The 16259-nt window shown below is 41.7% G+C and overlaps 3 protein-coding genes across 3 annotated transcripts; 2 read left to right on the top strand and 1 right to left on the bottom strand.

Moving 5' to 3' along the window:
- Positions 1–888: 888 nt before the first annotated feature.
- On the bottom strand, positions 889–6885 carry LOC149394789 (uncharacterized). Its single transcript, XM_089615349.1, has 8 exons — positions 6466–6885; positions 6153–6377; positions 5527–6044; positions 4708–5480; positions 4462–4605; positions 3348–4342; positions 1820–3177; positions 889–1009 (listed from the first exon to the last, which is right to left on the bottom strand). The coding sequence occupies exons 1-8, from the start codon at positions 6883–6885 to the stop codon at positions 889–891; spliced, it is 4554 nt and encodes a 1517-aa protein (XP_089471475.1).
- Positions 6886–7336: 451 nt separating this feature from the next.
- On the top strand, positions 7337–9208 carry LOC149394788 (uncharacterized). Its single transcript, XM_089615383.1, has one exon. It carries the CDS (start codon positions 7470–7472, stop codon positions 8994–8996), a length of 1527 nt encoding a protein of 508 aa, XP_089471509.1. The 5' UTR covers positions 7337–7469; the 3' UTR covers positions 8997–9208.
- A 4384-nt stretch (positions 9209–13592) lies between these two features.
- LOC149394787 (uncharacterized) lies at positions 13593–14524 on the top strand. Its single transcript, XM_089615369.1, has 2 exons — positions 13593–14013; positions 14222–14524. Exons 1-2 carry the CDS (start codon positions 13824–13826, stop codon positions 14341–14343), a joined length of 312 nt encoding a protein of 103 aa, XP_089471495.1. The 5' UTR covers positions 13593–13823; the 3' UTR covers positions 14344–14524.
- Positions 14525–16259: the final 1735 nt, after the last annotated feature.

Here is a 16259-nt window from a genome sequence, read left to right as displayed (position 1 = left end):
AACATTGGCTATTTTGCTAATCAATAAGTTTCAAATGTCTATTTTGTACAATTTTTCCTATTTTCAATATATTTAGCTACTCCACAAGATATGTTGATATTAATCCTTGAAATCATGCAATATATTTGGATAAACATCTGTTGACTTATTCATATGATTCTTTTTTCAAATAAAACGAGATTGCATTAGGGGTATTTCTGATATAAAAATATTGGCTGAAACGAAACGTCAACGAAATTGGTTATTTCTCAAAATAAATGTAAACATTGGCTAATATGCAATCTCAACGTGTTAATTTGGCTAGTTCGTCTAATTAATCAATTTTTATTAACTTTAGTTTATTTGCGTTAATGCTGATAATTTTGTTACAGAAACGCAGCCCGAATTAATATGGGATGAGAGACTATGACGAAGCCTTTAAGTGCCACGATGAAGACTAAAAATCGGAGCAAAGAGACAAACACATTAATGAGGAAAGAGACAAAGAGAGAGAATTAATGAATAAAGGGTCATTAGCTATGGTCAATTCATTTATTACTCGTTTTTTCATTCTTAATTAAAAAAATGTTTAATAAAAGGTATTTTGGATATTTGATCATTGTTAATTTATGTTAATGGCTATTTTGCAAAAATTAATAAAACATTGACTAATTAGCAAAACTTAAGTCTGTTATTGGCTAAATAGCTATAGAAGAGAGATTATTATTTTCTTATAAAATACCATCTAACTATCAACTATTTTGTAACCAATTTTTCGAGATTTCGTGACATTTTTCTTATTTTGTGGGATTATTTTTACTGTTAATGAATTAGGCAGGACCGACTCCTACTCTCGATAATTTGAGAGTTGTTGGGCCTAATCTTTTGGGTCAACCTTGTGGACGGGGTCTAGCCACCTTGATCGTCTTTCTTGGGCATCATTGAAGACTGTGGCTTTTCAGGTCTAGCCCAATCCGCCACATTCTTCTCACGATCGATAGAAATGATCTCCATCCTCATCGTGATTCTACTGTTCACATAGAGATAGTAACATTCTCAAATAGTCGCGAGTCTCTTAAGACCATTGACGAAGCGACCTGAAGACCTTAAACGATACAAGTGACAATTGTCTACTATATCATATACACAGGTGTGCAAAACAACCGAAAAAATGTAAACCAGACCGGACCACCGATTTTTGAAACTGTCGGTCCGGTTTAAGACATTTTTTTCCTAATCTGGTTCGCTCCATTTTTTGGACTGGTCTAAACCGTTCCACTCCGGTTTGAAAATTTTAGACCGCAATTTAGACCGGACCGCTCTTAATTTTTAAGATATATTTTTATTTATTTTTAAATCATTCTAAGATATTTGAATGAACAGTTAGACATCTAAATTAATAAATGTTTACTTTAATATTTTCTATTATTCGTTTGCTATTTTTAATTAAATTTGTACAAAAAATAAAAAAAATACTTAAAACGGACTAAATCGGACCGGATCGATTTAAAACGGTCTGGTCCACTTTAGTTTATTTTCTTAAACAGTCCGGTCTAATATTTTCAAACCATTTAAAATGGTCCGATCAAATTTGGAGACTAATTTTAGACCGAACCGGACTGTGCACACTCCTTATATATATATATATATATATATATATATATATATATATATATATATATATATATATATATTATTTATACATGTATGATAACCTGAGAACTTTTTTTTTAGGGGAAAGAACTGATTTCATTAAACCACAGCAGAGGATAGAATATCCTTCTGAATACAATCCACAAGCCACTCCGGGCTAAACAAACACCGCAAATCGCCATCTAACCGGTTAAGGCGAGTTTTAGCAATACAATTTGCAACCTCATTACACATCCGAGGCGCCCAAAAACAAGAAATAGATTGGGAATCCAAAACAGCCAAAATCGCATGAATCAACGGGCCTTGAAGACTTCTAGTGTTCCGACTCCCGATTAGCTGCGTAGCACGCAGCCAGTCGGACTCCACCGCAGCGATTCGCCACCCGTAGGATTGCACGAAGCGCAGCCCCTCTGAAATGGCTCTACACTCGGCGGTGAGCGGCGAGTCGACATCCCCCAGCATAACGGCTGTCACGCCCACTACCTCGCCAAGATGGTCTCGAACGACTCCTCCCAGCGCTGCTCGCTTAGTCGCCTCATCCCAAGTAGCATCCACATTCAATTTCAGCAGCCCCTCCCCCGGACGAACCCAGGATTTCGGCCGCGACTCTGTTGGCGATTTCCCCGCACCCAGCCGTTGAGTATGTTCCTTGAAGCTCGCAAACCAACCAGCCACCTCATTCACCCACGCCTCCGGAAATCTGACTTGGCCGTTAAAGAGACGCCGATTTCGGTTAGACCATGCGGCCCACACCAGCCCACAAAACAACTCCAAGCCCGTCACAGATAAGCACTCCGCGGCCCGTCTACAAATCTCCTGGAACGGTAACAAACTTGTCTTCTCCATCCACCGACACAGCATCGACGATTGCCAAATCGCTTGGGCCCGGTCGCAACTCCACGTCGCATGGAGAGCATTCTCCGAGAGCTCTCCACAAAAGTTGCAGAAGGGGAGGCAGGGAACGCCTCGTTGCCGAAGATTCCCACAGGTTGGGAGGGCATCGTACCAGCATCTCCACATGAGATGTTTGACCTTCGGAGGAATCACCAAACCCCAAAGTTTCTCCCACCACACAGCGTCCGAGGTCGAAGAAGACGACGGTCCCTGATGTCCTTCCAACCGTGCAAGCCTATACCCCGAGCGAACCGAATATACCCCATTCTCTTCGTAGTGCCAAACAAGGCGGTCTCGCTCACTGCCAACCCCAAGAGGGATCTTCATCACCGCCTCCACATCATAAGGGGTCAAAATTGCTTCCAGGAGCCCTCGCTTCCACGAACCCCCTTCCACGAAATCAGCCACCCGCCAGGGAAAGTCATCATCCGGTGTCATAGAGATCAACAAGAAAGCATCATTCCTCGGCAGCCAAGGAGTAGCAAAAGCCCGCACGTTACCTTCTCCGATTTGCCACCTAATACCTTTGCGTAGTAGCTCCAATCCCCAACAAAGGCTCTTACAAAGGTAAGAGAAGTGGCCTTTACTCTCGAGGTCAAGCACCGACGTAAACGGGAAGTACTTCGCCTTGAACACCCGCGTCATCAAACACTGCGGGTATTTAATCACGTCCCACACTTGACGTCCTATGAGAGCCCAATTAAAGTCGCCTAGGTCCTTGAAGCCCAAACCCCCTTCTTTCTTCGAACGGGTAAGAAAATCCCACCGCTTCCAATGAATTTTCCGCTTGTCTTCCGAACCCCCCACCAAAACCGAGCTACCAGCCCGTGAAGTTCATTAATGAGTGTAGAGGGGAGTTTGAAAAGGCTCATCGTATAAGTAGGGATCGCTTGGAAAACCGCCTTCACCAATATCTCTCTACCCCCGGCCGAGAACATTCGCGCTCTCCACGAAAGGAGTTGCTTCTGGACCCGGTGCGAAATGTTGCTAAAGATCAGGAGTTTTTGTCTCCCAGTCCGAACCGGCATTCCCAAATAACTCTCCATTTCCGTCATGTGGAGGATAACGAGGGCGTCCAAAATTCTGGCCGTTTCCTCCGCCGAGATATTCCGCGAGCAACAAAAGGCCGATTTCTCAAAATTCACCCGCTGACCCGTTCCCTTCTCGTAGGTGGCCAAAATAGAACGGAAAGCGAAGTAGCACTTCGTATCCGCACTGCAGAAGAGAAGGCTATCGTCGGCAAAGAGGAGGTGTGTAATGACAGGGGCACTCGGGCTGCAAGAAAACCCCGTCCATAAACCCAATATTTCTTGTCTGCGAATGAGCGCCGACAGCCCTTCCGCACATAAAAGGAACAGGTAGGGTGACAAAGGGCAGCCTTGGCGCAAACCCCTGCTCAGCGTGATGGAGCTTCCCACTCTCCCATTGATGACGATTGAAAAAACCGGGGTGGAGATACACTCGAGCACAACCGCCACAAGCTTTGGGCCAAAACCGACTCTCCGTAACATAGCTATTATAAAGCCCCATTCCACCCGGTCATAGGCCTTACTCATATCCAATTTGAGAGCGAGAACCCCGGATTTACCTTTTATTTTCATCTTGATCGAATGGAGAAGCTCGTACGCAATGGCAACATTGTCCGAAATTAGGCGACCGGGGACAAAGGCGCTTTGGGTCTCGGAGATGATCAACGGAAGAACCCCTTTGATCCTACTCCCTACCGCCTTCGTCACAATCTTGAGTAGCACATTGCACAAACTAATGGGGCGGTAGTCCCCCACTCGACACGGGTTCTTCACCTTTGGGATAAGGACTATATTCGTCCCGTTCCAACTTTTAGCGCTTGCCCCCCGGTTCAAAATCTCAAGGCATTCCTCACGAACCGCCGGGCCGACCACGTCCCAATTTTTTTGAAAAATAGGGCATGGAAACCGTCGGGGCCCGGGGCCTTCCGCGGTCCCATCGCCTTAGTAGCCCGATCAACATCCTCCCCCGAGAAATCCTCGTCCAACATCTCCCGGTACCCCTCTGGAAGGCGGGCTACGTCTCCCTCGGTAATCACCCGAAAGTCCTCCTCTGATGCGCCATTGGATGAAAAAACTTCCTAAAAAAACTTCTCAAAAACAGCCCTCACCTCCCCATATGTGCTGACCCAAGCCCCAGACTCTGTGAAAATACCTTTCATAGAATTCCGACTTTTCCTCCTCGAGGCTCTCCCATGGAAGTAGGCTAAGTTTTTATCCCCACCTTTGAGCCAGTCTACCCGGGCCCGCTGCTGCCAATAGTGCTCTTGAACAAGAATGAAGGACTCGAGCTCTTTGCCAACTTTCCTCGCCTCCCTGCAGTTGTAGCTAGAGCGTACCTCAGAGTTGAGCTTTTCGAGCCGGCTAGAGAGCTCTCGGATTCGCTGTTCGCGCTGGCCAAACGAGACCCGAGCCCATTCACGAAGTGCCGCCCAGCAACGGTTGAGCCCCTCAGTACACCTTCCACCGCCCCTACTAGCACCATGGCCCCAAGCGTTTTGGACCACCTCCGCACATTCGGCATTAGTGATCCAGCCCGGCTCGAAAGCCCACCGTTTCGTGGTCCTCAAGTTGGCAGCCACCACCGGGGAACGCTCCTCTGTATCGATGACGATCACCCGATGATCGGACCCATGGAAGTCCAGGACTTCCACAAAGGCTGCTGGGAACAACGTTCTCCACTCCGTGTTCGCGCAGGCTTGGTCAAGCCGACACTGAACATTCTTGGCGCCACATTGCTTGTTGTCCCACGTCAACAACTCCCCTTGGAATCCCAGATCATGAAGGCCACAGTCCTCCAGCGCCTCCCCAGACCGTGCCATGTCACTAGCTCTTCTCCTCGTATTGCTCACGTGTTCGAAGTCAAAAAGGACCTCGTTGAAATCCCCTGCACAAAGCCATGGCTCCGAACCACTCCTATGGAGACGCCTGAGAAGATCCCAAGACACATGTCGCTTCGACTCGTCCGCTTCACCGTAGAAGCCAGTGAACCTCCGAACAATTGGGCTCTTTCCGCCGGTCCTCCTCCGGCCCACAGGTAGGTTTCGAGGCCCCAGGCGCCAGACATGAATCAGGGCCTAAAAATGCCACCTCATTTCCTTTTGATTGCAATTGGGCCGGTTTTGTTGCTGGTCCCAGGCCCAACTTCTCATTCGAGTCCACATACTTACCAGCTTCCCCTAGGTCCTTTTTGTCTGGACGTGCTTTATACCTGACCCTCCTTTCCTTGTCAGACTCTTGGCTTAGGCAGAAGGAATTCCCAGAAGAAGTCTCCTGTAAAATCCCTTTTCCCCGTTTCAAAGGCCGATCTCCAGGGATATCATGAGAAGGGAAATGTGGCGCCTTTTCAGAGGCCAGAGTCCTCATGTCTTTGCCCACGTCCTGCACCGTGGAGCCGTCACCGCCTTGGTTGTCGCACACCACCTGCTCCAGACGTGATCCATCGCGATTGAGCTCCACGCGGTCTGTCTCATCAGGCCGATCGTTGCCCACCTAGTCATCCGCCCATGGCCTCTTCCCCAGGTTAGATTTCCGCTCCACAAAATCAAAACAGCTCGACCACTGGGATTTGGCATCAAGCCATGGTCCAAACAAAGCGACCTCAGGGAAGCCCTGTTTCCGAACAACCCGCGTCTCCTTAGCAGAGCATTCGGAGCTTTCGTGTCCTAAGCGTCCACACTTGAAGCATAACAGTCCGAGGTTCTCATACCTCGCTTGGATCCACAGGGCGCGCCTATCTTTCCTGTCGATGAAGAACCCCGGGAAGAGAGGAGAGGTGACTGTCACCTCCACTTTAAATCTCACAAACGGACCAAAGCGATTCAGCTGGTTCAGGTTACTCTCAAGAAAGTCACCGAACAGCCCATCAAATTTTTTGATATTTTGAGCATGAATAAAATCGGGGGGACCTAACCCAAAAAGGAGACTTGGAGAAGACAATCTCCTCGATGGGCAAGTTTTCCGGCCAGGAACGCACCACCATCTGCGCTCCCCTCATCGTCCACGGCCGCCTAGCCAGGAAAGCTTCCCTGTCGGCTCTCAGGCCAAAGCGAATCAGGAAAATTCCCGGCAAAAGCTCCTTGGCCGACCACTTCCCTCTGCTATGCCATGCCTTCGAGAGAACAACCACGAAAGTTGTTTTCCTTAAAGGTTTCGTAGATAGGACTTTGGCCAACAGAACCTCCGCACTAGGTCTAGATTCATCTGAACTCCGAGAGGACTCAGCAAGAGACAGTTCCGACGCAAGCAAAGTCAAGGTCTGGTCTTCATCAAGACCCACATCTACTTCCACGTCCACTTGGGCACCTTGGTTAGACGGTATAGACTTGCTCATTTCGAGACGGAGGCTTGGTTGCAACGATCACCCTCCAGGGACCAAAACTATCCCACTCTACTCTTGATAACATGAGAACTAACAAATAAAAAATCAGAGAGAATAAAATACAACACTAAGCAACAACTAAAAAAATGCAGGTAATTAGTTTTTTAAATTGAGTATATAATATGTATATTATTTAAAAACACATTATAATTGAGAACTGAAAAATGAAAAATAAGAGAAAATAAAATACAACACCACAATGTTTTTTTCCAAATAAAATACAACTAAAAAAATTCAAGTATTTTTTTATCATTGTTTTTTTTCCCCGTCATACACTCAAACCAAAATGTGAGAAGGATGGGTTAAATTTAAAATTTAAAATTTATATACAGCAGGTATTAACTTTTGGGTCTTTGTTGCAATTTCCATAGAAAGAAAGCCTCTCCTAAAAATATAAACAGCGAGTATTCGTCTATCTCCGCGTTTTTATTTCTTAGGGTTTCATTCCACTCCTTTTTCTCAACCCTCGCAATCGGCGGAGTCTAAAATCTCCGACGCACGAGAGAGCTTCCCAAGAATCAAAGAAGAAGAGAGCAATGGAGGAAGAGACGACGAGATCCGAAATGGGTCTCTCTCTGATAAAGCAACTGGCTTCGTGCGAGAAGGGAAGCCGAGACCGAGCGCTCTCTCAGCTGATGGACACGTGGCTTCCGGCCCAGCCCGAGGTCTCCGACGAGCTGATGAGGAAGCTCTGGAAGGGACTCTTCTACGCGTTCTGGCACTCCGACAAGTTTCCGGCGCAGTCGGAGCTCGCCGACAAGCTCTCCTCGTCCGTCGTCGACCTCGACGTCGCCGTCTCGATCCCGTTCCTGTCGGTGTTCTTCCTCACCATGCGCCGGGAATGGTCCGGCATCGACGTCCTCAGGTTAGACAAGTTCTACCTCTTGATTAGGAGATTCGTGAACTCCATGTTCGTCTCGCTGAGGAAAAACTCCTGGGATTTGGACCTCACGCGCCGGATCGTCGAGGTTCTCCACGAGAGCGTCTTCTTCGCCGACGACAAGCTCCGCGGCCACGGCGTGAGCTACCACGTGGCCTCCGTCTTCCTCGACGAGCTCGCCGGATTCTTGCCCGTTCGACCCGAGGTCGTCGAGGTCTTGTTCGCGCCTTTCGTCTCGATGCTCGGGAAGCTTCCGGATAAAGTCCTGCTCGGGAAGATCAAGAGCAACGTGTTCGACGCTCTGGTCCAGAAAGGCAGAGCCTTTTTGGCCGCCGAGGCCGAGCCGGGCGTCGCGTCGGTGGTTCTGTCGATGGGATTCGCTAAAAGGCTCTACGAATTGGGCTCGTCCCCGGATTGCGTTCAGGGGAATCGAAGGACCATCTTCGCTCTCCACGAGGACTTCTTAAAGCTCGAGAAGGACTTCGCTTCTTCTTCTTCTTCTCCTGGGGTCGAAGAAGAGCAAGTCCCCGAGCTCATCCCGATCCCAATCCCAATCGAAGAAGCCGAAGCGGCTCTGAAGAAGTGTTGCAATGGGGTCTCCGCGGTCGAGAACGGAGCCGAGCAAAAGAAGTCCAAGAAGAAGAAGAAAAAGAAGACGAAGGACAAAAAGGACGAGCCTTTAGAAGAAAAAGAAGAAGTTGAGGAAGTGGTATCGCTCGACGAGTCGGCGATATCGAACCTTCAAAGCCAATTCGAGAAGATCGCGGCCGAGGCCGGGCTGGGCGAGGAGGTTCCGAGCTCGTGCGAATCTCCTCCCTCGGAGAAGAAAGCGGTCTCGAAGAAGCGGAAGCGATCGGAGAAGAAGAAGAAGAAGAACAAGAAGGTCGATTCACCGGAGGAAACAGAGGCCACGGAAACGGAGGAGAAGAAGAAAGAGAAGAAGAAAGTGAAATTCTCGATGAAGAGCAACCTCGTGTGGAAAGGACAGAGCCCGCTTCCGCCGCACAGCCTGAGGCTGCCTCCGTCGGCCACGCCACGTGGCAGCGCGCTAAAAAAAGGCGTCCCCGCGGGGCCCGTCAGGGAGGCGCTGACTCAGCAGAACAAGCGGGCCAACAAGCCGATGAGGGCGAAGCGGGCCCGCAAGGTCGTCAAGAGGCTGAAGAAGAAGACTGTTACTCCTTAGTAGTAGTAGTAGTAGTGTGTGTGATGATTGGAAATCGTCTTGGTCTGGCTTTTTTTTTTATTTGCTGCTTTAAATTTGCTCTGTGGAATGTGGCCATTTTTCTGATACAATTTTTGATATGTTCTATTACAGTTTTGTTCTTTTTGTAAGACTTCATTGGTCTAATTCATCAAAGAAAAATTTATAATCGGCAGTTGAAGATTTGAAGTTCTTTTGGTTTTGTGTAAAAACAGGTTTTGATTGTTTGTGGTTTACTCAAATCAGGGTTTGAAGTTCATTCCTCCTCCGTGTTGTGTCGTCTTTTTTTTTTTTTTTTTGCTGCTTTAAATTTGCTGTGGAATGTGTTTTTGTGGCCATTTTTCGGATACTTTTTTTGGTTTCCTGATTAATATGTTCTATTACAGTTTTGTTCTTTTTGTAAAACTTATTTGGTCTAAAGCGAAAGTTATATCAGGAGTTGATGGTGTGAAGTTCTTTGGTTTGTTAGCAGGAGTGAAATAGATAAGTGTAAAACAGGTTTTGATTGTTTGGGATGATTTTTCACGAATTAGGACTGTTACCAAATTCTTTGACGGTTTGTCATTTTGCAAGTCGTAAATATATTTTATGAAGTAAGCAACGTGTCTGATACATATTTTATAAAAAAACGTACGGGTTTAGATAAATTTCTGTATGGTTTATCAGACACGTACTGATACATATTACAGTTTTTGGTTTTTTTTTTTTTTTTTTTTTTTTTTTTTTTTGTAAAACTTCATTAGTCTAGTCATCAAAGTAAATATTGTCCGAAGTTGATGATTTGAACTTCTTTTGGTTTGTGTAAAACAGAGTTTGATTGTTTGCTTGGCATGGTTTTTCACGAATATGTCTTAGTCTTACCAATATTCTTGTTCGACGGTTTGTTTTATTGTTATTTATACATGTATATTATGAAGTAAGCAACACGTTACTGATACATATCTTCTGAGACAAGTATGAGATGGTTACATTATAAGAAAACGATAATAAATCTTTGGGAAAATGACATACAGATAATTTTTGTGTTTTAGGGAAATGTCGAGTTTAAGTTTTGGTTTTAAAAAATGTCGAGTTCATACATTCTATTTAATTAAAATGACAACAGTGTTTCGAATATTCTTTTTTCTTGAATTTTTATTGACGTTGACTATAATATTTATATGTAAACACCAATTATTTTTATTCATTCGCATCATATATATAATTTATTTAAAAACTAAAAAATAAACAACAGTCTCTTAATCATGAAGAACACAGAAAGAGACAAATCGGTAAAAATCGACAATTGATAGTCATCAAAATCACAGATTCGAACAGAGAATCCATGATTCAAAGGTTCAATTCGAACACAGAATAAGTCATCTCTGGAGATATATGAATTTTATTATTTAATTTCAATTTAAGGCTATTTTTATTTCAAAATTGGGAATTTGGAAGTTAGGATACTGATTTGGATTTTATTCGGTTTTTCGTAAAAATCGACAATTGATAGTCATCAAAATCACAGATTCGAACAGAGAATCCATGATTCAAAGATTCAATTCGAACACAGAATAAGTCATCTCTGGAGATATATGAATTTTATTATTTAATTTCAATTTAATGCTATTTTTATTTCAAAATTGGGAATTTGGAAGTTAGGATACTGATTTGGATTTGATTCGGTTTTTCTTATATAAGAGTTAATATCAATGAAAAGAATATTTGCGACAGTGTTATCCATTTCAGGGTATAATTTTGTCAAAGGGTATGAACTCGACATTTTTGAAAACCAAAGATTAAACTCGACATTTCACTAAAACACATGGTATATATATGTTATTTTTCCATAAATCTAATCGGAAAAAACACGTTTTAATTGGTACCAAACTTAATTGTTCAAAAATTCTCATTTATTATACGAATATTAAGCAAAAATACATGCTAAGTTGTCACAAAACTCTCTCTCTCTTAATCTATGTTTTCTCGCAACAGTTGCATTTCTTGTTCTTGAAATATGTTAGCAATATTACAAATAATATTGGTAGAAATTAAAGACAAAAGCAAGGTAATAAAATAGAACATAAATCGAAATTGGAAAAAGAAACAGAAGAGGTTGGCAAAGAAAGTTCGTCGAGGCCCGTTGAACGGTTTCTTTGAAGCTTTTTATCGCCCTCCACAGGTGCGGGAAAAGTTGAGCGAAAGCCACCCAGGATACAGCGACTACAAGACAAGCTTAACTCCACTCGGCTTGACTTCAGCGAACTAGAACACAAGTGTCAGAACTACCATCGGACTGCAAAAAAAAAAAAAACAATGTCAAGAGAGAGAGAGAGAGAGAGAGAGAGAGAGAGAGAGAGAGAGAGAGAGAGAGAGAGAGAGAGAGAGAGAGAGAGAGGTGTGTTCGAATGAGAGCTTAGGTCTTGCTTTTATAGGCAAAGCAATCCACGGTTACAGCCTTCAGACCAAGCATTTAGTGGGCGTTTAATGTAGGTACTAAATGCATGGTTAAAGACTATGAATTAATTCCCAACATAACACAAAAGTTATTTAAGGAATTAAAACATTTCGTAAGTGAAATTTGCAATAAAAAGTTAAGGATTGGCCCAAGGCCCAAGCACGAGACATTCTCGAAACTCGAGCCCGGCCCGGCTTGGCGGCGCGCATTTGAGGTTAAGAGTTAACCCACCCACACTCTCATCTCTTGCACTTGCTTATCCACTAAAGAAAGATGATAGTATATATACACTACACAACACACTTACCCAACTCATGTGGGACTTTTGAAATTCACTTCATCCACACATAACACATGTGCTCTTTAAGCATACTTTGATCATTAATTTCTCATTCATTATAGTAATGATTTTGGCAAATAAATAATCAATTTTATACCCGTCGCAACGAGGAATAAGATTATACAAGAATTAACAAATTTCGATGAGTGGACCCCACTCAAATATTAACCACAAATCATCCATACATTTGTTAATAAATACTCTATTATTAACAATTCTTCCAACAATATATGATCTCACGTCGCTGTTCGCACTGCTAACTGTGGACGACATCACATGAAATGAAAAAAAAAATCGAAGAGAGTCAATATAATTATTAAAACGTGTAATGTTCGAACAAGTCTAACCCTATCACCCGAATCCCAAATTTGAACAAATAAGAGGAAATTTAAATCCAAATTACCTCATGAGTGCCCATCTTCTTACTCATTGTTCACACTGAAAATCCCCCTTTATACTCTTCGTTCGGGTGAAATCGTGCAGAATTTTTTGGTTTCCACCTTTGTTCATAATAGTGCTCGTATTTTTTAATTGATTACATTAAGCAAATTATGAAGACTTCAAATATTAATTACAAAATTTAGGATTAAGGACTAATTTTGACAGGTGTTGTTACGTTTGGGTTGACTTTTTTTTTTTTTTTTTTTTTTACAGTAAGTTGATATGAAAAGATATCGGTCAGTATGCGTCAGGATATGTTAAGACATTTGCCTTCTGTTCGCAGACTGTATTTCTGGCAAGTTTCATGTTTCGTCAGAATGATTCACGGAAGTCTTTACTCGATGGATCTTTACGCGTGTATGGGTAAGGAAACCCTAGATTGACTAATATAAAAGCTGCGTGCTATACCCTTAGTAGTTTTGATGCACACACAAACTTTTAGGGTTTTTAGACGTGCAAAATCGGCAGACTGAGAAGCTAATTGTTTGTTTCGTGTGGTGTAATTCTCTAAACACTTTTCAAGAAAAATGAGTGTTTGAGAGGTATTTGGGTTTATGATTGCATGATTGAAGTCTTCATGTACATTGATATTGAAGGTGACCAAACATCGGGAGTATGTTTGAAGAGTGGAATTGAGAGAGAGTCTCAAATTCAGGGGAGCCCTGATTTGGTATTCATAGGTAGTAATAGAAAAATGGCATTGAGACCGGTGTCGTTCATATAAGTCCATTTGTTGTACTATTGACCACTTATTGACTTAAGTGAATTTCTTTCCATTGGACCGATAGTCCCACAGAGTAGGTGACCGTGCACCGAACTCGGTTACCACTCTTTGTGTCATTTACTTTTACGCACTATTATTTTTAATAGCTTTCGACTGCATTATAACGTATTGTCGAACACATTGGTTCTACATTGTGTACGACATTTTGTCTCTGTCTAAACAAAATTTTAGTAGGTAAATAAATTTTAAGCTATAAACATGTTATTAATAGTGATATCAACATAATACATTATGGTATTTCTAGAAACCATAAAAATAATTCACAAAAGTTTAAGTTGGTAGATATTTTGTTTAATTTTTTTTGGTAATAGATTTTAACGTTATTTTTTAAGATATAATTAAAGTGCCATGAAAATTAAGAGTAAAAATTAATTTTCTGTTTAAAAAAAATTAATGTATAAACTAAAAATACCAATAAAGTAATAATTTGAACTTTGAAGAATTTGGGCAGTCTTTTTTTTGTCTTTCCTGTGGGATTGAGGTAGATCTATGGACGCAGGTGGACGGCTAGGATTAATTAAGTTCATTTATTAAACATAATAAAATAATAAGTATAACTGGGATATGTATGTATGTTCAAATCCGATCCCTCTCTCGAAGACTCGAACTCGAATATATCGATCTACTACGACTACGTCCTAATTTCTGAAAGAAACTTTATTCCGAAAATACCAACTTTGACTTTCACGGCACTCACACACATTCACAGCATTAAATTAAACACCACAGTTTTGGCGTAACTAAAAACAGAGAAGCTTTTCTTCCTCTTCTTCTTCAAAATCGTCGAAGCTCGGTGACCGTACAAAAATGGCGTACGTAGACCACGCGTTCTCGATCACGGACGAGGACATCATGATGGAGACCTCGTACGTCGTCAACAACAGACCTCCGATCAAGGAGATCGCCCTCGCCGTCGCTCTTCTCGTCTTCGGAACCCTAGCCATCGTCGTCGGCTCACTCATGGCCTATAATCACGTCGGCGGCGATCGGGCTCACGGTATCGGAATCTCTCTCTCTCTCTCTCTCATTGTCGGGGTTTGGGGAAGAAATTAGGGTTTCATCCGTGTCTTCCTTTTGAGTTATTGATTTAGGGTTTAATCTGTTCGCTCAACAGCCAATTTTATTGTTTGTTTATTTATTTTTGTTGAAATTCGATGTTTTATCTTTTGATTTTTAATTTCGATTTTTGAATTTTTTGGATTCAGGGAGTTTCTTTGCGGTTCTTGGAGCGATCTTGTTCATTCCTGGGTTCTACTACACGAGGATTGCTTACTATGCTTATAAAGGATACAAAGGATTCTCTTTCGCCAACATTCCAGCTGTGTAATGATTGGTTAGCTCATAATGTTTATATTATACTTTGTACAAATCTTTCTTGCGAACTATTTTCTGATGCTGGGATTTGATAGTTGGTTTATAATAGTAGGTATAATATAAGCTTATAGTTGGCCTGAGAATTGTTATTTTTTTTTTCTTTCTATTGATGTGTAGTCAAATTGTGTTCTTCATTATCAATGTGTGTGCTTACAGAGTTCGTGTTGGAGAACCTGTAATTACATTTGCAAGTAAAGTTTTTTTTTTTTTTTTTTCTATATAACTTTTTTATTACTATTATTATTTCTCTCAGTCTCGTGTAATGCTTAAAAGTTTTCTAGAAAATAGAATAGCATTGCTCTAAAGTTTGTCAAGGGTGAGTTTGTTGATCCAGATCAGTTGGAGAAACAATATTTGTTTGTTTAGCGAAGTACTCGAAGCTAAGTCTGGCAGAATCAAAGTTGGTTTTGTGTTAGTTTGAGTCTTATCGAACTCGGCAATTTTTTCGCTTGAGAAACTCTTGAAAATTGACGGAAAAGCTTGGGTTGATATCAGCTACAGCAGAAACAGAGCTTGAGGAATAAGCTCAAGTTTCTTGTGTTAGCTTTTAGCTAGGCGTGGCTTGTCTGGGGTCGGGTTGGGTAGGCTTGGTTTAGCTAGAATTGAATTAATCTTTGATAGAGCAAGAGTGTTAGAAAAAAATTAATTGTGTCCTAACCCAAGGTTTTACTTTGTTTAGCAGAGAGAATAGACTAGATTTTCCATTTGCTGCAATGAACATTATCAAGAGTTCTTATAATGAAAAAGGCTCTCTCTCTCTCTCTCTCTCAATGGAAGAAAAGTCTTAGGCTTAGAGATTGAAACTTGAAAGCATATGACATTATGGTACATTCCTCGCAATGGGTTTGCAGAAGAAAAAAAAAACATCGCTTCTTGTGATATTATTTCTGTGCTTATTAAATGCCTTGAGACCCATCATTCTCTGTTGATTAAGGAAAATCTTTTGTGCTGGTCCTTCAACATTAAATATGGCGTGTGTGTTTTAAATATAAATAATATGGTTTTCAAGCATGATATTTGGATGAAAAAAAAATGTGGAAAGTTAAAAGAAATGAAGCTTGTCTGGGATAAGAATCACTATTTTACCAAAGATTTAGCTTGATATCTGTTTATATATATATATATATATATATATATATATATATATATTATTGGTGTGGCCGTAAGATTTCAGACACCGTTTTATTTCTTCATTGGAATCATGGAGATCAATGTCTGTCTAGTAAAGTTCTGCCATTTTGGCAGTATTTGATGCTCTTCCATTTCGGTAGTACTCGATACTCTTCTTGCTCTTCTAGTATCAGGAAATGTTTATGTTCTATCTTCTATGCATACCTAATTTCGTGTCCAATCAATAATTACGGCTTGAACTTGAACCATATGTTTATTTATTGCACTCCAAACCCTTAAGTCTTTAGGACGAGAAAGTTCAAGCAAGTTACTTGAGAAGTCGTTAATAGAGAAACCCAAGTCACGTTTATTACCGATTAAATGAGACGTTCATTGAACCAGAAATATCAATAAATCCTTGTGTATACCTGTTGTATTTCCAACAGCCAATTTAATTTTTGGGCTCTTTACATATAGTCATTTTTGAAAACTCAAATTTTGTTATATAATTAACCTTTGGTAAATTTTAAGTAAATAATCACGAAATTTTATTAACAAAGTCAAAAAAGCATTAATGGTTGTAAATATTATACTTTATGCCAACTCACAAGTCACAACCACGAGCGCAAATACAAGACAAGCATACTGTCAGATTCGCAAATGACGATCTGATTGTGTACTTTTTTTTTTTTTCAAGTGTATGTGCGGTGAACTTCAATGATTTAAATGTCTACGAGTTTATGTGAAAGTTTTATTTTC

Source organism: Urtica dioica, chromosome 5, assembly GCF_054948205.1.
Source record: "Urtica dioica subsp. dioica isolate 48M chromosome 5, U.dioica_male_clone48M_v1_H2, whole genome shotgun sequence".
In the NCBI taxonomy this organism is placed as follows: domain Eukaryota; kingdom Viridiplantae; phylum Streptophyta; class Magnoliopsida; order Rosales; family Urticaceae; genus Urtica; species Urtica dioica.
Note: the sequence above shows the minus strand (reverse complement) of the source record. Positions and strands in the feature narration are given on the sequence as shown.

What these genes read in the sequence shown, in the direction of transcription:
- LOC149394789 (XM_089615349.1), bottom strand. Translation starts at nt 6,885, where the DNA reads ATGAGCAAGTCTATACCGTCTAACCAAGGTGCCCAAGTGGACGTGGAA. An exon ending in GAAGGCCCCGGGCCCCGACG is followed by an intron (nt 4,343 to 4,461) that starts GTTTCCATGCCC and finishes GGACGAATATAG; the next exon opens with TCCTTATCCCAAAGGTGAAG. An exon ending in GCTAAAACTCGCCTTAACCG is followed by an intron (nt 1,010 to 1,819) that starts GTTAGATGGCGA and finishes CTATGTGAACAG; the next exon opens with TAGAATCACGATGAGGATGG.
- LOC149394788 (XM_089615383.1), top strand. Translation starts at nt 7,470, where the DNA reads ATGGAGGAAGAGACGACGAGATCCGAAATGGGTCTCTCTCTGATAAAG.
- LOC149394787 (XM_089615369.1), top strand. Translation starts at nt 13,824, where the DNA reads ATGGCGTACGTAGACCACGCGTTCTCGATCACGGACGAGGACATCATG. An exon ending in CGGCGGCGATCGGGCTCACG is followed by an intron (nt 14,014 to 14,221) that starts GTATCGGAATCT and finishes TTTTGGATTCAG; the next exon opens with GGAGTTTCTTTGCGGTTCTT.